The 24,657-nt window shown below is 34.7% G+C and overlaps 1 protein-coding gene across 22 annotated transcripts in view; it reads left to right on the top strand.

Annotated features, from left to right (window-relative positions):
- Positions 1-21,334, top strand: part of MIER1 (MIER1 transcriptional regulator) — a 61,887-nt gene extending 40,553 nt beyond the window's left edge. For 21 of the 22 annotated variants that reach the window (XM_040627161.1, XM_040627181.1, XM_040627160.1 and 18 more), the window contains 7 exons: positions 261-333; positions 6,613-6,764; positions 7,721-7,802; positions 8,902-8,996; positions 11,398-11,525; positions 15,840-15,979; positions 18,376-21,334. In XM_040627161.1, coding sequence (XP_040483095.1) covers positions 261-333; positions 6,613-6,764; positions 7,721-7,802; positions 8,902-8,996; positions 11,398-11,525; positions 15,840-15,979; positions 18,376-18,704 — 999 coding nt within the window. In that variant the 3' untranslated portion in view covers positions 18,705-21,334. Of the gene's footprint in view, positions 1-260; positions 334-6,612; positions 6,765-7,720; positions 8,106-8,901; positions 8,997-11,397; positions 11,526-15,839; positions 15,980-18,375 lie in introns of those variants that run through there. The other variant, XM_040627180.1, reaches the window with a different exon arrangement.
- Positions 21,335-24,657: the final 3,323 nt, after the last annotated feature.

Here is a 24,657-nt window from a genome sequence, read left to right as displayed (position 1 = left end):
TTTTGAAGTAAAGTTTATATTCATTGTGTATATTGCACTATACCCCATTATTACTAATGTTTTCATCCAATCGTATCCAAGCTCTTATCTATTATTAACTCATTCATCCTCACAATACTCCTCTGAGGTAGTTAATTGGTTGTGTCTTTTGTGACAGAGAAACCATGAAGAAGTTTACCCAGGAAGATGGTAAAGCTAGAAAATGGATATAAAATCTGTGTGACTAGATCTTACTAATGTGTCATGTTACTTTTAAATAGGAGATTATGGTGGGCTCCATGTTTCAAGCAGAGATTCCAGTTGGCATTTGTAGATACAAAGAAAATGAAAAAGGTGGGTTATTAATAAAGTTATACAGCTTGCGTTCATGCCTTTGAAGTGATGAACTGTTACTTTATAATGGAATAAGATCATGACAGTTTGTTACCCCCATTGATTTATGAAAAAGGACTCTTCATTATTTCTGAAAGAAGAAATATGTTTACTGTTTTTCCAGTTGGTCCATAGAAATCTAGCAAGAAAAAAATGAATGCCTTTTGGATACTGAGTGACTTAAAACATCACAGCTTTTTATTTCTTTTTTTTCATATTGTAAATTATAATCTGTATAATTTAAATTTAAAAGGTTATGTCAAGGGAAGCTGTTAGGTTTAAAAAAACTCAAGTAAACAGTGATAAAAAAGCTTATTTTAAGCATTGAAACTTTTAATTAATATTATTAACATTGAGTACTTTGATATTTGTTTATTTGTAAAGTAATTTGGGAAACTTTTATACTTAAATTTTATATAACTTTTCCATCATTTTATCTAAAAAGTGTGAGGTAAGTCATAAATACTTAAACTTCCAGTAACATAAAATACTTGAGGACTTAAGTCTGTTTTAGATTATTCGCTTTTGAGTGAGTTCCAGAAAGAATGTTCTGTGTGTTTTTAATGAGTTCATGTGTAGTAAGAGATCTCTCAGTGCTAGAAGTCTTCCTTCATTTCTTTTATTTCAGCTGTCTTCTTCACATTTCAGTTTACATATGCAGAGCCTGTCAGAGTTGTAGAATTCTTTTGTTTGTTTCCCTTTTAGTATTCTCTCCAAAAACTTCTTTTATATGGTAAGTATGTACCTGCTTTCAGGGAAGCTGTAGATAGGAGCAGTTAAGGGAACACCACAGGCCAGTAAATTCTAGTGCTGGAAAAATGTTTGAACACACCACTTGTGCTCACTTTCAAGTTAATTCCTGCAATATATAGGAATGGAGTTACTTTGTTATATAGTGAAATTCTCTGCATATGTTTTGTCAGTATATTGTAATTGTGTGCAAAAACAAGTGAACCATTGGCATTTGTATTTATTTTTGTAATTGAATTTTAAGTATTATGCTTTGCTTATATGCTTTATAATGATTAGCACATGTTCACCATTGATTAGATGTTCTAATTTACGAAATTTTTTAAAAGTTTAGAATATGAAAAATATTGGTGTCTATCTTAGAAAATTTTGTATTTTTTAGGTGGGTGGGAAAATATCTTGGTTTTTTATTTGTCAGGTTAATGTTAGAGCCAAAGGTAGTTTTACTTATCTCTTAATATGTTTTGTTTTATTTTAACATGTTTGTATTGTCAGATATCACAGTAAATAAATGATCACGACCTCTAATTTTTAGTGTTTTAAATTTTGGTTCAATGCTTTCAGTTTTATTGTAATTTTAGAAAGCCATTATACATAATATTTTTTTTCAGGAAAGGTATGATTTATGAAACTTCCTTACCATGTGAACCTTAAGCATTTTTAGATTGTGTGAGCATCAGACTAGATTTAGCAGGGTGATACTGCATTGGAGGGGTCACTGTGGTGCAGGGACTTTCCTCAGTTTTGTATTTCTGGGAATTCAAACTTTTGTCATGATACCCAGAATTTGTCACCACTTAGGCGACCCTGTGCACACAAACCAAACTCATGTGAAACTTACATAAACTACACTGTTAGAAAACAACTGTTAAAGGGATACTGATGATTAGTGCATTCTTTCCCTTGCAGGATAAAGTTTGCAAGGTGTTTTCATTGGTTTGGTGAGCACACATTCAAAAGGGAGAGCATTTGATTTTGATAAAAATGCTACAAAACTAATATACTTTATACCTTCACTGTAGGAATTATTTGACACAAATGGATTAGAATTTTTTCGTTGATACAAGGAAACCCTATTACTGAGTATCCTGGGAAGACATTGATAAATTTTTTTCCCTTTGATATCTGATTTCTTTTTTACTAGACTCCATGCAGCTTATATATTCCTCATCAGTAATCACTTCTATTTCAAACAATTATATAAACAAGATTTGTTACAGTTGTGTTTGAGTCCTTTTCCTTTGAAACTTTATTACACAATCTCAACTACACAATTAACATTTTCTTAAATTTATGTAAATCAGCACTTATACTCAGCACAGTGTATTATAATCATTTCTTTATTCATTTTTGTATCCTTAATACCTAGTATGATTCTGTTACATAGGTACTCAGTGAACATTTGGTGGCTGAGTTACTAGGTAGGTGCAGAATAATGTTAACAGAACTGATGCGGAGTCATTGAACTTTGATCAGTACATAGGCATTTGGCCTTGGACATGTTTACTTAACTTCTTTTTCTCCTCATCTATAAAATAGCTATAAAAGAGCATTTATTTACAGAGCCTGTCATGAGGATTTACATGTGATATTTTTATGTGTAGCTTTAATAGCGTAGTGTCTGGCACATAGTAAGTGCTCAGTGAGTGGCCTTAATGTTCAATGGATGATTAATCTTACCCATTATTTAGGTTTTATTATTATTCAGAGTTTCAGAAAGCATCAGTTTATGCTGTTTTACTTACAAATGGCAAAAGCCCAGTTCAGTTAGCTTCAGCAAAAAAGAATCTACCTATTGCTTAACTGCAAGATTCTGGGTGGCTTCAAATATAACTGGATTTGGGGGGCTAATATTATATCAGCTGTCCCTCCCCTTTACCTCTTTCCTTTATTGCCAGACAAGTTAAGATGGCTACTGGGAGCTCCCGGCTTACATTTTACACTGTCCTTGTAGCTAGAGAACCAAGAAAAATGAGAACTTCCGCATCCACCTTTGCTCCAGCAAAAGTCCTAGAAAGAATCTCTATTGACTTATCTTGAGTCATAGTCAGCCAGAAGTAATTACTGTGACCAGAGAGAAGAGTGAGTATTGTGGCTTGGGCTCATTTATCTTTTCTTGGGGCTCCAGGGTGTGGTGTCAGCCCCACTCAGACCAGATGGAAAGGATTTAATTCCCAAAGAAGTGTTGAGTAGATGAAAAGCATGATTTTTCAGTTCCGTGTGTGTTTTGTTTCATGTACTAAACTGAACACTGCAGCTTTTGTGATAAGACTGAATTGAATGCTAATAAATATCTTAGAACACAGGGCTGCTACCCCTGTCCTCCCACTAAGAGCCATCTGCCCCAAGTGTCAGTCCTGCTGAGGTTGAGAACCCTGGACTAGACTGAGAATTAGTTGGTCTACCTAGAGGGATAAAGGTCAAGAGAAAGGAGTTAAGGTATTTCCTGGTCGAATTTTTGTGCTTGCATGACAGAGTTTTAGAGTAAGGAAATGATGGCTAGGAATTAGGAAGCAGTGAATAGCAAAGGACCATGTAAATCATTGTTTCTAATGAACATTTGACAAATTATTGATAAGTTATTTACTGAAAATGTACACATGTGTTATCCTTAGTTGAAGATGATAATGTTAAAAAGGTAGTTCATTTAGCTTATACATAGGAAGAGCTCAGCTGGACAACTTAAAATGTAGGTCATTAATCATAATGTGACCTTTTAAGAACGTGGGAATTTTTGTTGTAAACCTCATTATTATACCATAGCTGATTATATATTGGCATTTTCATCCTCATAATATATTAATTAGATTGAATTTTTACTTAGACATTAAAAATAAACTTTTTTTTTTTTTTTTACTAAAACTGAAAGTAAGTATAAATTTGTTAATTGGGAATTAATTTCCCATATTGCAGAAGTTTGTGGTATTTTGGTGGTGGTTTCTCATCTTTCTACATTAGTTCCCCCCCACACACACACCCAGTGAACCTTGTTGAATTATATTGACAGCCCATTTTGTTTATTTGATGAGCTTAATTTGTTACTTAAAATGCCATAGTAAGCACTTCCCTACCTAACTTGAGTGCTCCTGTCTTCTGAATTCTGACTTATAATCACATGTAAATTGTATCCACCATCGTGTATTTGTTTTTGCTTTTTAAAGATTCTAATATTTAGGCTTTGTAATTCATTTAGAAAGAGTTTCAGAAGATGCTATTCAGTGATGTGATCTTTTGAAATCCATCATGTTCATGTCATTTTATGTAATTATAATAAAGGGTATTTGTTTCTTTTTGTTGCTTTTATAGTTTTTCTCTTCATATCATATTTATAGATGTTATTTCTCTTCTGTATTTTAGTGTGTTTTACCATAGTGGTATTCTTCTAATATTCTGATTTCTTGGCATTTAGTTGTTCTGCAACAGACACCTAATAAAAATCAGCTGTGTTGCCTGTTTTATTTAGAGCATAGTCAAAAGTCCTATTTTATTTAGAGTGAAACTTAAGTGTAAAATAATTTGGTCTCTCTCTGAAACCAGTAAAGACAGTGTGGTTTATTCTCTGTGGAAATGCGAATTGTTCTTATCCATGGTTACTTCTCAGTATGTTGTCATTGAGGTATATTCTCAGGGTCAGCCTGTCTGGCTGTCTTGTCACAATTTTAGGGTCTGGCTTGTCATTTGGCGCCATCTGCTGTTGTTTGTGTACTCAGCTTAAATAGGGAATCTGTATCCTGTGGCTGTCTGAAACTTACAGAATGATTCCAGAAATAATCTTCCAGGTCTTTTATGCTTGTTTCATAAGCCCGATATATGGATATTTAAGTGGGAGAACACTGAGGACTCAGGGACGCACCTTCCATGTTTCTTAGGGCTTCCTTGTAAGCCTTGTCCACCTTCTACCCATCAGTCTCAACATAAAAACTGCAGTCTCCCCCCTTCAGTGAACAGAGGCTAAGCAGAGAACAAAAATCAATAGTAATGTATTCAAATTTACTTTATCACGGCAGTTTTACTGTATTTACAATTTAGAGTTTGACTAGGATTGTACTAGCAGGTTAGAAAAGGGGTGAGGTTTACTAAGGAAATTTTCTGGAGATTGTCCTTGTACTTAAGAGTATATTTTGGGGAACAGAAAGGTAGAAGGATATTTTAAAGTGTATGTGTGTAGTTGGGGTGGAGTGTGAAACAAGGTAATTTATATGAAAACACCTAACATAGTGCCTGATACATAGAGGATGCTTAATTAGCTGTTAATTCCTTTTTTATAACACAAGGAACTTTGACACTATCAGTTATCCTCTGTCTCTTAAATTCAGTTTTTCTTTAGCTGGTTCCTTCCTGTTGGCATTTAAATGATTGTCTCCTATGTTTAAAAACCAACAAAACCAGAAACTTTCTTCAACTATACTTGCTCTCTAGTTGCTACCCCCATCTCCTCCCTTACAACCGAACTTTTCAAGAGTTCTCTGCTTTCTTTCTTCCCCTTTCATTTACTCTTCAGTCATCTCCAGTGTGGCTTGGGCTCCGTGTCTGCACAAAAACAGCTCTTGAAACATTCCGCTCCTTGTTAGTAATCCAGCATACCTGTTTCAGTTTTCATACTGGCCATTTAACAGCATTTAACCAGTCTAGTACTCCTGGAAACGTTTTCTTCCCCTAGCTGCAATGGTGCCAGATTTCTGGTATTTTTTCTATCTTGTGACTGTTTCTTAATTTTGTCTACATTTCCATCTTCCTGTCGTTTAGAATTGCACTAGGCTCTCATCTTAGGTTTTCCTCCTTTCCTTTCACTTTTAAAATCATGATGGCATTTGGGCTTTAATCTTATTCTAATGGAAATTCTGATGAAATCTAAATGCTTTTTTAAAAAAAGGACTCTTGTTTTATGAAAATGATTCACGTTCATTATAATACATTTTTAAGCTTCATAGAAAAGTATATAAAAGTAAGAAAAATGATCCTAAATCTTAGCACCAAGAAATAAACTGTGTTGACATTTGGTGAGCATTCTTTTAGGCCTCTTATTTCAAAAATAATAATTATAGCTAACATCCCTTAAATCTTAATATGTGCCAGAATTGTTTTAAAGTGTCTTGAATCTTTACAACCCTGTATGATAGTGTTGTTATTCCCATTTTGCAGGTAAGGCAAAGAGCAGGAAAGTAACTTGCCCAAGGTCATACAGAGATAGTAAGTGGTGGTGGTGCTTTTCAAACAAAGAGAGCTTGGACTTGGTAAACTCAAGCTAAGTCATCTTAGCTTTGCTGTGAAAGAGCTATCAAATGGTATCACTCTGTTTAGATTGCTTATATCACTTAGGCTATAAATACGGCCCAAGAACAAGTTAGGTAGATACTAGGACCTCATTTTACCTGTCAGTAATCAACATTTTGGCTCCTAAGTGTGAGTTACTTGGTCAATGATAGTGTTTTAACACAAACTTGAACAGTTTTTGGCATTTTTTTTTAACATTATGTTTTACTAATTCAGTATATGAAAACGATGATCAGCTCCTGTGGGACCCTGAGTACTTACCAGAAGATAAAGTGATTATATTTCTCAAGGATGCATCTAGAAGAACAGGTGATGAGAAAGGTGTAGAAGCAATTCCTGAAGGATCTCACATAAAAGACAATGAACAGGTACATGAGTAAGAAGTAACTGTTACATTATGGCATGACTAAGTCATGGGGAGGAAAGGTACAGCATAGGGAATATAGTAAGTGGAATTGTAATAGGCTTGTATCGTGACCCTTGTGGTGAGCATAGCATAATGTGTACAGTTGTCCAGTCAGTGTGTTGTACTCCTGGAACTAATGTAATACAGCTCTATACTATAGTCCAATTTTTAAAAAGAAATAACTTAAAAGTTTTCCCAAAATAAATTAACCATATATATTTTATATATATTTTTTATATGTTTACATTTATAGATGTAAATGCTCTCACATTCACCGTTACTATACTAGCCACCAGAATTCCTGTACTGTCATCAACAGGGAATCTGAAATAGTTAGCATACACATTCGCTTCGTTAGTATGATTTCAGCTACAATAAAAATGGGATCTCATTTTCCCTGTGTATGCTTTTTATTAGGATTTTTGAAGTTCCTTTGGATATCCCTAAGAACATCAACTTGGGAATACACATCTGGAATGAAGTTGTCAGGGATGTAGTAGACCAGTCCCTACCATGAACCTAATAACAGCATTATCTTTTTTTTCTTTTTAACACCTTTTTTCATCAATGCTTTTCTTTCTGGTTTGTTTTAAATTTGAATGGGAACCTCAAAAAGCTAAAAAGAAAGGTTTTGTGATTTTTATAAAATCACATTTTCATTTTTAAATTTCTGAGGTACTGTGGCTGCCAAGTTAGAGTTATTTGCTTATCCTGTTTTCTAAGTATTTAGAAGCATTAATTATCAGGATTGAATTTGTTTTTCTTTAGTGCTCTCTGTGTTGCATTCACTAGAATTATTTGTCTTCCAGAAATGATGAAAAGAAATACTGGATTCAGGAAAAGCTTTTACTTTTTTAAGAAATTGTAGCCTTGAGCTTCATAGTCTGGGTCACATACTGAAGCCTTTTCTTTTTCTAGGCATTATATGAATTGGTTAAATGCAATTTTGACACAGAAGAAGCATTGAGAAGATTAAGATTTAATGTAAAAGCGGCTAGAGGTAAGCATAAATAATACATTTTGTTTTCATGACTTAGCAGAAATTTAATAAGCTTAAGACCTTCAGTCTACATAGGTATATCCTAAATTTAATAATACTGATCTTTCTGAATTCAGTAAATATTTGCTGAATAACAAATAACTTGTAACTTGTTAAATAAATAAGCATTATGGGAAATGGGATTCAGGCTGTTCCTTCCTTATGGGAAAATAAGGCAATTAAAATAAACATACATGATGCCTTTCAATTTCAAGCCATTTTTATTAAGTATTTTCTTATTTGATCTTATTAATAGCCCTATGAACTCTGGAATGTGACAATTGTTACTTTACTTTCAAAATGATGAGACTGAGGTCTCTGAACTAAACTACCTTTGCCGAGGCAAACATAATTTATAAGCAATGAAGCATAACTAAAATAAATCCAGTTTTTTGTTTTTTTTACTCTAAACTGGCTCCCACCCTGCTTCACTAAGAACACTATATAACATTACATAGTAAACAAGATACTTATTCATTCGACGAAAATTGGAGGATGTGCTGAGTTCTGAGGATATAATTGTAAACAAAAGTCCTGCCCTCATGGTGCTTAGAGCCTAGGTAGGGAAGCTGAAAAATAGTTATGAGTTCTTCTATGGAGAATTAGGGTACAGTTCAAATTTTTTGCAGCAGAATTTAACCTAATTTGGGGAAAGAGTGAGGCTGTTGGGGAGAGTTTATAGAACGAAGTGATATTTTTGCTGAGATGTAAACAAATTAGGTGAAAAGGGCGTGAGGCAGAAAATGATTCTAGACAAAGGGAACAGCATCACAAAATCTAAAGTGAGAAAGAACATAGTGAATTTAAGGAACTGAAAGGTGGCTAGTATAGTTAGATCATAAAGGAGAAAGTGGTCCAAGTTAAGGTTGAAGAATTAGGGACCAAATCATCCAAAATTTTATTAAATACAGAGTTTTTATCACTTCGTTTTTGCAGCCATCAATAAGAGAGCTCAGGAGTTAAAATACTGTTACTAGATACTTACGTTTTTATTTATAACTGTTTATTTGCAATATTTAGGGGAATATTGCTTTAACAGTTTTCTTCCTCATTTTGTCAGAGGAATTATCTGTTTGGACAGAAGAAGAGTGTAGAAATTTTGAACAAGGGCTGAAGGCCTATGGAAAGGATTTTCATTTGATTCAGGCTAATAAAGTAAGTAATGATACTGTTTCTTTTATAAAAAGATATTTAGTTAACCCAGATCATCTTATATCTTAATTACTTTGAAATGTTAACGGTTCTATAAGTGTTTTAATGTATTGATTTTTAGGGAATTATAAACATGCCTAGACTCTGTGGGGTCTGTTTAGCAAGTGGCTGTTCTCAGTGCATGATATTAGGAGCCTTTAAGAATTGGGCTGATAGTGGGATGTGTGTATACGATGTAATTACTTAAAGCTTTTTTCCACAAACTTGTGACAGATTTTTTTTAAAGGACTGATCTTTAAATAATCTTGAAACTTTAAAACGTTTTTAATATGACATTATTTACAATTAAAATATCTTCTACATTTATTTAAGTCCTGAATGTCTAAAATCAGATACTTTTTAATTTGGCTTTAATGAAAATTTAATTTTCCAGAAGAATATCTCAATAAATCAGCTTTATTATACATTATGATTTTATATTTTGACAATTTTATTTAACATGATTCATTTATCATTCTATATTAATAATATCAATTATACAATGTCAGTGTATACCCAAAAGAACTTCATAATTACTTGCAGATTTATTTTTTGGTTTAATTCTCTTAAAACTAAAATCAGGTAAGATTTTTAATAGGAACTGTACAGTTATATAATAGAAAAATGTGTTGTTTCTGTGGGAAATTAGGATGTGCAAAGTTAAAATCTCAGAGTTTAAATGGAGGAAATTAAGTAAGTTCTGGGCTTATATAAGTCTCACATTTTTAGCAAAAAGAAAAGACAGAGAGCATGACTTTACATGTTTCCTTAAAGATAGCGTCTAAGTTTTGAGTGATGGCTATTCTGTGAAAGGAATGCATTATACTAATGACTAGACCTGTATGTTTCTGATTGTAAAAAAACAAAAAATATATTTTTTCCTGGTTGAGTGGAGCAACATTTTGGGATAAGAGTTTTCTAGCTTGAATTCAAACACTATATTAACCAAGCCGTGCTGGATTATCTATGGAGGGGACTCCTGGAGTAATAAGCTAGTATGATAACTAGCAGCAGCAAGAACGCCCCCCCAGAAATCCCCTTTTTTAGGGAGTAAGAACTTAATAGGTAACTTGAAACAACCAGCCAAAAAAGTCTTTAATGTCATATTGAAAATAAGACCTTGATTTCTTTATAAATATTTGGGATGGTGATATTCAGTCTTCCAGAAGTCAACTGACCTATCTATGTCAGTATACTAGTTACGGTGAACAAAAAAGAGGACAGTTATTCTTGAAGAAGAAGAATGGTCCAGTGAAAACATTAAGACTTTGTTTTTATACCTGGAATTGAAGTTTGGATCTTAATCATGAGTTCTAGGCTTTATTGAAGATTTTTCATAATATTGTTAATGTTGCATGCCCCAAAATATCTTTCTAATTTTTGCTTTCAGTAAAGTACAATTGACTTGCCTTTTGTCTATATAGAAATAAGATTCTAAAGGAGGCAAAAAAAGAGCTTGAGAAGATTATTTAAAAAAAGAAAAAAAAGCCTTGATGGCTTTTAGTCTTAGAGCAACATGGGCAAAATTTGTGAAGTGCAGGTATAAGGGAAGAAAGAAAAATATATGTCAGATAGTGAAACGAGGATGTCGTCAAATTGACTTTAGGTACAGTCAGTCCCACAGGACACCAACTTCAAGATTAGAAATTTCTGGGTTTAAAGCAATATGGTCTTGCATCCCAACACTCGTGCAGATAGCTTTTTTCTTTTAAACTCCCGGTATTTTATTATGTGTATCAACCCTACCACAGCTCTCCAAGTCAAGTAGCAAAAAGAGGGAAGTCGTCCACATCATTTGCCAGCGTTTATGGAAGGGGAATCATCCATTCACACAAATAGAACACAGTTACTGGAGTAACTTCGTAAACAATGAATTAAAATTGGTATTATTATAATACTTTTCTACTCACTATGGAATATTCTCAGCCTTTCTAGAAAATAAAATACCTGAGCCTGGATCACCGATGGGACTACTAAGAGTATCTTTTAAATGGGAATTGAAAGGTAGACTCCCTAGGTAACCTGTGGGTAAAAGTATTTGCAAACTGTTTATAACATTAATTTTAACTCAAATGCCACTTCCAGACATTTTCAATAGAGGAGTGTTTATAGTAAATTAAGATGATAGTTTTTTAAAAAGCGTAATGCTAAATATCTGAAGATTTGTTGCCAGTGTATTATTTCTCTCAAAGGCAGTTTAGAAAGAGTGGTTTTTATCAAAGCTGCTGCAGTGTCGTATTTTATACAATGTATTGTATATTACTTAAGGTACACATAAATTTGTTTTCAGACTTCAGATATTTTTCATGAAATAACTGCTTTAAGGAGGAGATGATTCTTAAAAACAAGTGTTTGTTTCTTATAGGTTCGAACAAGGTCAGTTGGTGAATGTGTAGCATTCTATTATATGTGGAAAAAATCTGAACGTTATGATTTCTTTGCTCAGCAAACACGATTTGGAAAAAAGAAATATAATCTTCATCCTGGTGTAACGTGAGTTTATTTTCTCTGTTGAGTCATATATTTTTGCTCTTGAACTTTTTTCTTGAGAAGATTGTAATTTTTAGAATCTTCCTTTTTCAGTATGATAAAAGTTTACATTAGTTTAAATTTATTTGTAGACATATCTTCATAGGGCATTTAGACTTTTCAGTGTCTTACACACTATAAACACATTTAGTGTCTAAACATTATAAACTACAATTCATATTGCTTCAGACAATAAATATATCAAAGCAAATATTAGAGTGTGTTTTCAGGAAAGGAAATGGATCATAACAGCTGTTAAAGCATGTTTTGTTAATTTTTGTTCCATTCAGTATAAGCACATAGTTTTAATCTAATAATACTGTGAGCACAGTGAGAATAGGAAAGAGACTCTTTTCAAAAGCGATATGGCTGTATGCCTAATAGAGGCCCTTTTTATTAAAAAGGAATGGAAATTAGTATTTTTCCTTGTCCAGTCTACTTTTGATCCCAGGAACCAAAATAAGGTTTGGGTATAGATGATATAAAAGGGAAAAGACATGGAGATAATAAATCAGGGCAAATTCTTTTTCTTTTTTGTTACAAAGTTTTTTAAAGAGGAAAGAATGTGTCCATGGTGACTTCCCTTTTCCCAGATTTCCTGAAACCTTTCCTCTAACAGAAATATTTAATAATTAGTCCTGCAACTTTAGCTTACTCGCAGTGAAATAGGGAGTATGGGTTATTATTATATGTAGTCTTTATGCAGAATGCCTTGTATGCTTGTACCAGTTGCCATGCACCAGAATCTCTTAGCCTCATTCAGTCTAGCTTTGGAAAAAAACTGTCCCCGCTGCCACTAGTAATTTGTTACTTAAGTACCTAGAGTATTGAACAAACCCTTCGCCTCTCGTTGAGTTGCTCTAAAATGCTGATGAATTGTTAAGGTGGAATTAAACTTTACCATTCTATCCTTGATTATTTCTTGCTGTTTACAGGATAAAAATAATGCTAAGTTGTGACTTCATTTGATCAGTGTGTACCAGTATAGTTCTTAGGGTTGGCCGAATAACTGCCTGTGAAAGATTGCTTATATGCGTATTTGATTGTGCTTTTGCAAACTCCTAGGCTAGACTATTTCTTGGTCCTGTTCATTTATAGGTGTCTCTGCTGGTCACTTCCCTGGAGGATCAAACACTCTAAAATCCAAAGCAAAATTATCTAAAAGGGAATAAATGGGTATCATTGTCCCTGAAAATCATGGGACATTGGACTCTGTGCCTCATCCCCCATTATTCAAAGCTCACGATGGCTAGAGTGGAATTTCATACATAGTATTCCAAATTTTATCTAATTGTTTAATGTTTTAAATTTATAGTTAATTTTTTTCTTGATTTATTGGTAATATTGAGGTATGATGTAGAACTAGCTACAGCTATCTAGTCTTCAGAGTATATCTTAAAATAGTCAGTTTTCAAGCTATTCTATAGGGAAAAGCAATAGTAACATCTTTCATTTTTTTCACCCATTTCAGAAATAATGTTCACACACGAACTACAGGCAATCTGTCGTCACCAGCAGTAAGAACATAAGAATTGCCATGCTGGGTCAGACCCATGGTTCATCCAGTTTTCTCTTTCAGAAAGCATCACCAAGGGAAGTGTTGTGGGCTGGCTTAGTTGGTCCTCTGTGCTGTCAAGCTCAACAGGTTAGGTAGGGATATGCTGCCAAACATTTTAGTTTCTCTAATAATCTCTCCATAGCTCTGGAAACTTTTTGAAGATCTTTATATCTGTAACCTCGGTTCTTAAAGTTAAGTATTCAGTAGGTAGAATAGCTGCAGTTAAAAGTAATACCATATCATCTCTTTTCTCATGCGTTAAGATTTTACAGTGATCCCCTGGTATAATGGTATGAAGTGAACAAATGTGTTTTCCCCCCCCCAGGCGAGAATACTGTGGTTTTGTAGGCTTCAGTTATGTCCCCTGTAGGTGTTTCATAGAAAGTTTTGTTGTTTATTTTTTTTTTAACTGACAGAACTGTAATGTTTTACTCCTGCTTATCCCTTTTAGTTATGCTACATCTTCTATAAGAAGCTGTGACCAGACTATATATTATTGCCCAAATAGAGAGCAATCGTGGTGTTCTGTAAACATGGAGATGTTTTTCAGTTTGCCTCCAGGACCTCCTTCTGTTAATAGTTGCACTTCCAGTGCACAAAATGTTGTTATTATAAGACAGAAATTTGAGTTTTTTCATCTTCCTTTTTTAGTCAAAATCCATAGTTAGAGCACATTATCCTGTAAGTTATTTGTTCATTTTTCTATTACATTTTTACCTTCCATTTGTTCACCCAGAATGAAGCACATATGCCATTTTTATGCCTTATAAACAGCCTGTGCAGAGATCTTCTGCAGATTTTCTCTAGTCACTGCCTGGAAGAACTGGTAGCCATATGCAAACTGGAGATTTTACTCTAACAGCCTTGCAAATAATTTTCTTTTTTTTTTTTTATAAAGTAGAAGTTAACCCATCATAACTATGATTATCTGAATGCTACTCCAACCTCCTGGATGGCCCACCTGACTCTTCTCCTTCTTTAAGAATTGTGGATGCCATTACTCTTTAAGAAATAATAATTCTTTCAAAATATCATTGCAGTATCTAGTCAGTTTTAGCTTCCTTTCCTTCACTTTTCATATCCTCCATTATCCATTCCTGCCATACCAAATTTATTTCCAACAGTTCCTCATCATGTATCATCTGTTCTTTAATAGTCTTAGCTTCTGAAATCCCTTTGCATTCATACTCATTTGTTGTTTCTGTGTGCTTCAAATTTGTTACATAATTGTTCTGGAATTACGATGAATGGCATAGAGCTGAAGGGGGTACTAAAACATCATCAAATTTAATTCCCTCTTTAGGCAAGGAAAAAAAGGCCTAGAATGGTAAATTGATTAGCTCATGGTTATATACATTTCTTTGGTATGTGTTTTGTACGTCAAACTGTTGAAAGCTTCAAGTCCCTATATTTATTATATTGCCAGTGTGATCATGTAGTTTGATATTATAGCTACAGTTAATAATTGTCTGTTGTAGACTGCTGCCACAGACTTGCAGTAAAATCCTAAGCCTTTCCACTGTTTCTTTTTTACACACATTCTTATTTATCTGCTCAGAAATTCTAAAGATTTGTCTTAATATTTCTGTTATAACTATTCTGAGGAAATTTTAAAATAATGGCTTTATGGGTTTTTTTGAGCTGCTGTGTGCCACGCACAACTTAGGCACAGGTGGTATAGTGGTGAACAAAAAGACTATACAGTATACAATTCCTGCCTTTGGGGAGTGAGCCCAGCACTGGTATCATAGACTTTCTCTGTAAAGAGCTAGAGTAAATAGTTTAGGCTTCGCGGGCCTTTAGTTCTCTTGCAACCACCCAGCTCTGCTGTTGTGCAAAAGCAGTCACAGATACTATGCACACGAGTGATGTGGCTATGTCCCATCAAAATACTGTTCACAAAACCGGTGGCCAGCCCACAGCCATAGTTTGCTGACCTTTATTCTGATGACTTAAAAGCACTTCATAGTTTACAGAAACACTTTCCTATAAAAGTCTTACGCAAAGTCTTGTGTGCTAGATACATACATGATGTTCTAGACACTAAACTTCAGAGGTAAGTATTTTAGCCCAGATCTTCTAACCCCAACCCACAGTCCCTTAATACAGCCGTCCCTCCATGCCATATAGTTCAGGAATAACTTAGGGAAGAAGTGAGTTCACTTCTAATGGTATGCTGGCAGACAGAGCCAGCAGATAAGCTCAGGAATTGCAGCCTTTTATAGCTCTGATCGAGCAGAAAGGTGATATACAGAAGATACCCAGGAAAGTTCAGGGACGTGATTCATTGGTAGGCCTTAATTTGTCTTTCAGGTATTGCTGTAGCCATCACAGGGTCATTAGGAGCTTTAAACTTCCAGTCTGTGTTTGTGAAGAAATTCTTTTGTACTCCTGATTGGCACCATCCCTCTCTTCATTTTTATAGATCCTCTGATTTTAAATGGGCCACTCTGAGCACTTGCCTATAGTTTTAAAACTTCCTATAGGTGTCTAAAATTTGCTGATTTAAAGCCCTTATGCATTTTTCCAGCAAACATGTAACCAAAAGGAGCTTTCCATTTAAATGTTCAGATCCTGGTGGGGTAGATGAGGCACTGGAATGAATGTAAGTGAAAATTAGGACGTATTTATTAATAAAGCCTTCTAAATTTAACCTCAATTTTAATTTTCTGCTTTTTAATAAAAGAAAATAATGTTTTATCATTTCACTTAATTTTAAGGGATTACATGGATCGTCTTCTAGATGAAAGTGAAAGTGCTGCTTCTAGTCGAGCACCATCCCCTCCCCCAACTGCCTCAAACAGTAGTAACAGTCAGTCTGAGAAAGAAGATGGCACTATCAGCAATAGTAATCAAAATGGTAAGCAACCAGAGAAGTACTTTTGTTTGTTCATGATGAAGGGCACTTTTCTTTTAGTAGCCGGGGCGGTTCAGTTTGGGTTTGTATTAAACTTCCAGTGCAGAAGTTTTAAGAATAGTAATTGTAAATACCCACAAAATGAACATACATAATACCAGCGTACGTACTAACATAGGATACAGATTGGATAGAATTCCTGCTGACATCACTAAAAACCAAATTTAATACAAATAAACCATCAGTAGTGACCATTTCTTTTAAGGGATTTATTCTTTTTGAGTAGCATCAATTTTCTTAATCAGTTGTGATGCTTGGATAGAATATTCTTGTTAACTCTTAGACCAAAACAGTAGCCATTTCACATCAGAAGTGCACAGGTATTTATGAAATAGTTTGAAAGCTGTAACACTTTATCAGGAAAGTGCTTTTAAGGCTTTTTGTGAAAAGTAGAAGATAACAAGGGCATGGTTTTGAATGGTTTTCTCTCTGATAGAGGAATAACCTTGAAGGATGAGAAAAGATAAAGCAGGTGTCAGGCTCTGCATTAATACTGTACAGAAACATTTCTGTTTTTATCTCTGTGAGAAAGAAGCAAATGGCATTCCATTATGTTTGAGGTTCAGGTAATGGTCTTGTTTAAAATGTACAGTGGACCACTGTGCTGATAAGTAAGACCTAGTCAGAGAATTATTTTGATTTCTACTTTAATTAAAATGGTCTTCCTAAGTAAGACAGTTGCCAAGCAGAGACTAATAACCCCTTTCACTTCTCATAAGGAGGAAACTGGTGAATTAGAGATAAGCTCTGCACCTGCATTCTGATATAACAATCTTAGGGGACGGCCAGTGGAGAGCTAAGCTCCCCAACAGAAACTAGAAGAACACTGTGAACGGTTATCCCTTATTCTGACCTTTGGTCTCACACTGGCACTGCTGGAGTGAATATACTTTGTTCATTTGGTGACCCCTCTCTATTCTCTCACTATTTCCCCCTAAGAACAAGCCAAACAAACAAACAAGAGGGCTCAGCAGCCACTTCTTGGTTCTAAACAGGTTCGAGGGAATGTCGTATAATGCTATGCTGAAATAGAATAAGCAGCTAAGAGGTCTAACCTTATGACTAGAGCAAGCTCAGGGACGCATACAATTGATACTACTTAGGTCTTTCCCTGTGTGCTCATAATACCAAATTGTTTCTTTTTTTCTTTTTTAATCATTTAATGAGAATATGCAGTTAATCTAAGGAGGTGTTTATAAATTACCTATAAATTATTCAGTAGCCCACAAGCCATTCACCTAGGTACCCATAATCAAGATTCCCAGGTTTTTCAAGGAAAAGAAGGAATTCTCCAGTGCAATGTTATTTTTTTCGTAAGGGGCTTAGTGTCTTGAAATCTTTTTTTTTACCTATCAGAGTGGTCACGTAGCTCTTTGGGCTTACTGTAACAGGATCATTTCTTCTCCATCATGATGCATAATCCCCATATGTATTTATGATTTGAGTGCACTTTTGAGCTGGGGACATAGAATATTTTCTTTGACCAAAACGTAATATTTGAGGCTCATCCTTCATACTGAATGTTATTTTTTAGATAATTAAAATTTAATTCTCTCCAGTGGCACATTCTGTATTTACATTAAGTATCCAAAATGTCTAGTTGATTTTGCAGTCAAATCTAACGTGCCTTTTTAACTATAACTTTGAGTAAATATTCTCTTTCTTTTCTCACCTGTTATGGAGGAATTTTGTTTGCTTTTATGACTTTCAAATGTATGTTTGGCCAGTGCAAGCATTAATTTTTTAACATTGTGACAGATTAAACCATTTAGATAAATATAATGTGTGATCTTTACCCTTAAAGCACGATACCCATGGGTTTACTTAGATTAAGAATAAAAGTCATGTCATTTTATATATGGCAGTAGAAAACTCAAGCTTCTAAAAAATGTCATTTTTTTTACCTAGTTTTAGAAAGTTATTATCATTTTGCTAATTTGTGCATATCTTTGCTTTAATTCAGCTTATTTAGATTACTGAATCCAGTGCTTATTTGTTGTTACGTAACACCAACAAGCTAATATATGTGCCAGAATGTTCTTAATTCTTTACATTTATTAACTTATTTAATTTTCATAGCAAGCATGTAAGGTAAGTCTCTTATACCCTCATTGTATATGTGATAAAACTGAGGTACAAAGAATATAAGTAACTTTTGCCCAAGGTTCTCAGTAAATAGCCAGTTACTCAGTAAATAGCCAGAGTTCAGACCATACATATACATAGATTTGACACCTGTCATCCTTGATGAAAAGCTGTTTTACAATAGCTGTTTTACAATAGTTTACATAGCTAGCTTTTTAATATTAGCAGTTTCACTAATGTTTCTTCCAATGTAGGGGTGTCATCTAATGGACCAGGTGAAATGTTGAACAAAGAAGAAATCAAAGTTGAAGGGTTACATGTTAATGGACCAACAGGTGGAAATAAGAGACCACTTCATGCAGATATGGATACTAATGGTTATGAAACAGATAACCTTACCACTGACCCAAAACTTGCCCATATGACTGCAAGAAATGAAAATGATTTTGATGAAAAAAGTGAGAGACCTGCCAAAAGGCGAAGGGTAAACAGCAATGGAAAAGAAAGTCCAGGTTCTTCTGAATTTTTCCAAGAAGCAATGTCACATGGAAAATTTGAAGAACTTGAAAACACAGATGACTAAATTTTAGACTTGTTTTACTTTCTTTGGAGTAAAATCTGGTGTGACTAAAATTTTCAGGGTTGATGGGTTACCTTAAAAAGTTGATTTCCTTGAAGCAGTTGGTTGAAATTTTGAAAATTTTGAATTGAGTCCTAACTTTAGTAAATAAGATTTTGTAATTCTGCCCTTTGTAGACTTTTTTACTTTGGGAAAGTGTAAAGACCCTGTTAAGAATATAACAAATAGTGTAGTAAATTTGAATGAACTACCGGAAATATCTGTACCTTCTCATTTGATGTATTAATCTTAAAAGCTCACTACAGGTACTTTTTGCTTAGTTTGATGGCAGAGAAGAAAAAACCAAGTTCAAATTTCTGTTTAACACGTTTTTCTGAGTTTCCTGAAATGTCTTTATCTTTTATAAGAGACATTTTTCTCTCCATACAAATTGAGTGTCATTATTAAGGAAACCCTTATGAATCCTGAAAGTTATGCTAGCATGATTTTTTTATATATAGAAGTTTAAAAATAAACCAAGTCAGGTTTGTGTATGTAAAATTGTTGACATCAATGATGTCTTTCCATATTCTTATCTGGGCTTAAGAAATACATTCTGTATTTTTCCAGATTCTTTGTAGCCTTTGAAAGATTTTTACAGTACATATGTCTTGACTGAGCTGTCCTTTCTTAATACAAAAGCTTGTATAATTTTCTTAACTTGTACAGTTGGTAAACTTTTATGAGAGGAATTGATATTCTGAGTCTGTCAGCTTTCATTTTATTTTGCTAAGGTTTTTCTAATGAATTTTTAAGTGTTTGTGTAGTAACTAAGTCATGTTTCTTATACAGGTGGTAAAAGCATTCATAAAGGATTGTGAAAATTTGTTTTTTCAAATTTCTACTTAAGGACAAATAGTTTGAGAATTTTGAAATTAAGCATGATACCTAGATTGCATAGTTGTTTTGCGTTTGCTATAATTTTCAAAATTATTTTTGAAGCAAGACAAAAGTTTAATGTTGGCTTAAGTGCTTCAATATATCATGCTGACCAGAATCCTGTTTGGTTATTTTTATATGCATTATAAAATTTCCCATTTTTGCATTAACTAAACAGGGGAAAAGGTCAAGCAATATTTAGATATTGGCACACACAAGGAGTTGGCAGATAACAATACTGATTTATGAGGAAAAAGTGATGAAGTGAGTGTATTTCCAAAATGAAAATAAGATGTATAACCATTGCTCTGTGTGATTACAAACAGGATCATCCATGTGCATAGCCTTGCAAGAGTGCCATTTTATTTTTAGTGGAAAATTCTTGTTAAAAATGTAGTTTTATACAGCTGATAGACCAACCTATATCCAAACTTTTATAAAAGATTATTAACTATTCTTGTTTTTTTCACACAGGCATACCCCAAATGCTTCTACTGAGTCATTTTCAGCCATCAGTTCAAGAGCCAATGCCTTTTTAAAATAAATCTTCTGTGGTCTTGTTTTTAATGGCTCAACTGTTTCAGACAATTGAGTAAAGGTTTGCACTGAGAAGTTATGGTTTAGGCCTTACCCCATGAAGTATTACTATTAACATATGTTCAGACTGCTTCCTTCCACCAATGTGAACAACTCTTTTCCCCAAACAGTGTTAAAAGCCACTTTACAACACTTGACTTCATATAATCCACATTCACTGTTACATACATATCCGAGTAAATCAAGGTTTTGGGTGGAATTGTTGAGAAGCATGAATTTTTTGTTGCTTTTGTTTTGTTTGACTTACAACATTAATTTATCCAGAATGGCAGCTTTAGCAGATGCTCACAATCCATTTTCTAAATCAGTTTTTATTACACGATCCCAAGTATCCTGTCTCCTAGCTCTTTGTCAAAGATGGTCTATAGAAGTGTTTCAAAAATGAAGAGTGACGCTGTACTTAAGTTGTTGCAATATTAGGGATGCTATTTGACCTTTTTTTAAAGATGCATTTTGTTTGCAGGTTTGTGGGAATATTTTAGTACATTCTCAGGCATGTTTGCAAATATGGCACATGTATACATGTTAGGAAATTTTACTTTTCTTAATCTTATCTTTTTAAAGTGTGCCTAATGAAAGACATTCCACTATTATAATACATAATGCTCAGCTTTTTGTGAAGAAATATTTAATTGTATTTTGTGTTTATACAGGTATTTCACACAGTACTTTGTTCTTCATAATGCAGCCACTATAACTTGATAAGTCATTGCACTACTTTGAAATTTTTAGTAATATCATGAATTTAATTTGCTTTAAGATTTAGTACATTTCATAACCCTTGAACTCTTAACAAACTGCATTGGGAAAAGAAGCCTTTGTTCATAGTTACTTAGTTTCCCCCACCCCATACCCACCCTCAGCAAAGCACTATCATTTTCATCTGAAATGGTATTGTTTTATAATGTGTTTTCAAATAGAGTTCAGAATCTGCAACTCAGTTCAACACAAATCTGTTGAGCTTTAAAAAGTATTTGAATATTTAAATAGGCATTTAAAATTATGAATTAGATGTTTTTAAATTTATGCATCGTAATTTTGCACTGTAAAATAATTCCTTTTTCCCATTCCCTGTCTGCCATTCTGAATATGCTTATTAAAATATTTTTTTAAACATACTTGTCTACATAATACCGTGTGAATGATTTTCATTAGATTGATTCACTAGATTTTAGTTACAGATTTTAAGTTTGTATAATACATACTGTTCACAATGCAAATATGTATAATCTCTGTTCCTTCTTCTCCTAGATATATCACATGATTGTGTTCGAGTGGCTTCTGGTCCCTTTGACCTCGCTTGGGTGATGTATTTTTGTCTTTTTTCCTCCAGGGAGATCCTTGGTCTGTGGACCTCTATTCACCCATTTCTCTTCCTCTAAACTATGTAATTACAAATTTTCCCCATCTTTTATAGTGCAGTTCATATCATATAATATTTTGCAAAACACTTTTGTCACAGTACTTTTCTCTAAATGGAAAATTAAGAGTGGGCATTTTATAAGTGAGGGTTGGTGAATTTCCATAGGGAAGGTGTACGCTGATGACCCTAGAGGTGTGTAACTATCTGGCTCTTCATCACTACCACTAAGTGTCAAAATAGAAACAAAAAGTTTCCCATACATAATTCATATGCATGAAAACTGACAAGGTGGAAAATCATATGGGGAAGAACAGGAATTTCTAAATTTTAAGCCTTTTATTCTAAAAAATGACCTTTTCTTTCTGTATTATATAATTCCAGTGATTAATTTTTTAAATCATAAAATCAACTCTTTAATAAAAGTTTATCCTTTGCAGAATCTTGTAGGGTCATCCCCCCAAGTACCTAATTTTCTAATGAGTAGCCTCATTTTCTAGTACCGGTTTTCTGTAACCTTTCATTTATTATGTGCCCTTAGTATAGAGCTGGCATCTGTTGACATCTGTAAGCATGAGTTTTTCCTTTTCTGACCATGATTTTTTTTATCTTGGCTTGTTTTTATACTAGTTCCTATGAGTTATTTAGGATGTATGATATGCTTAAAATGTCATTTTGCTTGCCCTAAGAAATCTGAACACCATCTTAACGGCTACCTATCTGTGAAGGACACTGAAGAACTACCACATAAACTGGAGCTGAACTCCATTCTCTGTGCAGATTGATGGTGAAGACTTCTTCACACTTAAATGTCAGCAGTGACACTTGACAGTTTGCATATATCCTATTATCCACCAAGTATTTGGGCCTGTGCTTGTACCAGCTACTGTGCTTGGCTTGTGGTTTCAGAGACATGCAGCACATTCTCTTCATCAAAGAGAAGACATTAGCAGGTAAGGGCTGTGGGCAGAAGTGTATGTTTAGCACAGAGGGTGCAGAAGGAAAGAAACAGTAGGTACGATATGAAAGAAACCATTTACTAGGCTCTGTGCCATAGAACTCTGGCTAAGATTTTCCTTGAGCTTCATATTTTGGTTAGAAATTAAGCAACATGAAATATATGAACAATTCCCCTAAGACCATTTATTTGTAACTGTTACTGCAGGACTGATGATAACGTAACACCTATGGATTATTCAGGACTCATTCCTTTTCTAACTCACGTCCAGTGAGTGCTACTGTGTAAGGGTAGGGAGTCTTCTGATTTCCTAAAGTATGGGAAAAGTAACAGGCCTAATGCAAATTTGGTCTGGTTATAAAACATTCACTTTCTGCTGTTATCATTAATATGAATGGTTGACTATAGCATGGGCTAAATGTGTCTTTCTGCACACCAGCTAGTATTTGCTTGTAGAGTCAGGGAGTTCTAAAATACATAGTTTTGCTCTTTTCTCTCTGAAAGAAGATGAACTTCAGATTAATTTAAGGACTATACATTTAATTTTTTGTGGGGGTGGGGAAGGCCAGGGGGAAAGAGGGAGAAAGAATCCACACTCAGTGTGGGGCTTGCTCTCATGACCCTTGAGGTCACGACCTGATCCGAAATCAAGAGTCGGACACTTAACCGACTGAACCACCCATGCGCCCCTATACTTGAATTTTTTAAAGAGAGCAGAGGAGATCTGGACCCTGAAGTGGTTTCTCAGAACTGTAAGCGATCAAGCAGAGTGTGGCATCAGGCTAACCTGAGCCTCTGTAAATTCCTGGCCAAATAGAAAATCAAGATTTAGTGGAAGAGCTTGCTTCAAAAAGGGACTCCTTAATACTGACTCCTCCTTTGTCAGCACTGTGCTCGAGCTGAGTCAACATGAGAGACCTGTTCTGGCTCAGAGCTGATAGCAGTGCCAGTCATTCTGAGAACGGCTACTCCGTTAGGCCCTCTGCGCATATATTTGTGGTTGGTGGAAATTCATTTGGATGACTGGTTATTCCAAACAGCCTGAATTCTGAGCTTCATGAACTGCTTTGCCACGTGGTTTCTCTATGTCACTGTCTGCATTTGCCCGCCAGTGTTAAGTAGATGGGCATTTGCGCTCAAAACCACAGTATAAACACCTGAATTGCCCATATGTAAAGTAACGATGGAACTTACCGGGCCAGTATCACAGGGCTGTGTTGGGATTTAAAAATCACACATAAAACTCTGTCGAGAGCACTAGGTGAAGGTCCAGTAGTAGTAGTAGTACAGGTCTACAGTCTCTTATCCAAAATTCTTGCGGCCAGAATTTTTTAGATTTCAGAGAGGTACTATGTTTTAAAGAACATCCATTGCTAGAACCTATGGTTAAAAACACTTTGTCTGCCATAAAATGTATTCATATTCACACACATTTCAGGTCAGATATTGCTGCCAAATGAGTTTGGCAACAAACTAAGAAAAAACCTTGGATTTCAGAATCAAAAACTTAGAGGAGCCTTCAAATTTTGCTTGCACTCACTTGGCAGTTGAGTCCAATTTCCTCTACTTTGCTATGTAACTGGCAAAGAAACACGTAAATAGGAACCCAAACATAAACTAGCAGGGTTTTGATACGTACTCAGCTCCAGCAGAACCCTGCACACCCTGGGCCTTCTAGAGCGCCAATACATACCCTGTCAATGAAGCAGCTGGTGAGAGAAGACTGCCAAAGTCCAGATGTGACCCTTTGGAGCCTCCCACATAGCCCCTCATTTTATGGAAGGGGAAAACCTAAGACCCAAAACGCAAAAATGGTCCAATTCCTCTGTCCCTTTCCTTCCTGGTACTTTATAATTCTGTATTCATGGCTGCAGCTTGGGCTCAACCCTTGACCAGTCAGTTCCTATGGCCATGGAAGTGAATTACTAGCCACCCTTTAGCCAACCCATCATCGTAGCTAGGCATGCGGCTCCCATAAGGCGGCAGCTCTTTTTGGATTCATTTGGCTTGAACAGTTGGGGAGGAGGCATTCCCTCAAAAGGAGCATGTGTTGGTCACAGAGCAAGGTTCATGTGGCAGCTAAAAACAAGCCTATTGCAGTATTAGCACACAGCATTACTGAG

Source organism: Ursus maritimus, unplaced genomic scaffold (genome assembly GCF_017311325.1).
Source record: "Ursus maritimus isolate PB19 unplaced genomic scaffold, ASM1731132v1 scaffold_12, whole genome shotgun sequence".
Taxonomy (NCBI): Eukaryota; Metazoa; Chordata; class Mammalia; order Carnivora; family Ursidae; genus Ursus; species Ursus maritimus.
Note: the sequence above shows the minus strand (reverse complement) of the source record. Positions and strands in the feature narration are given on the sequence as shown.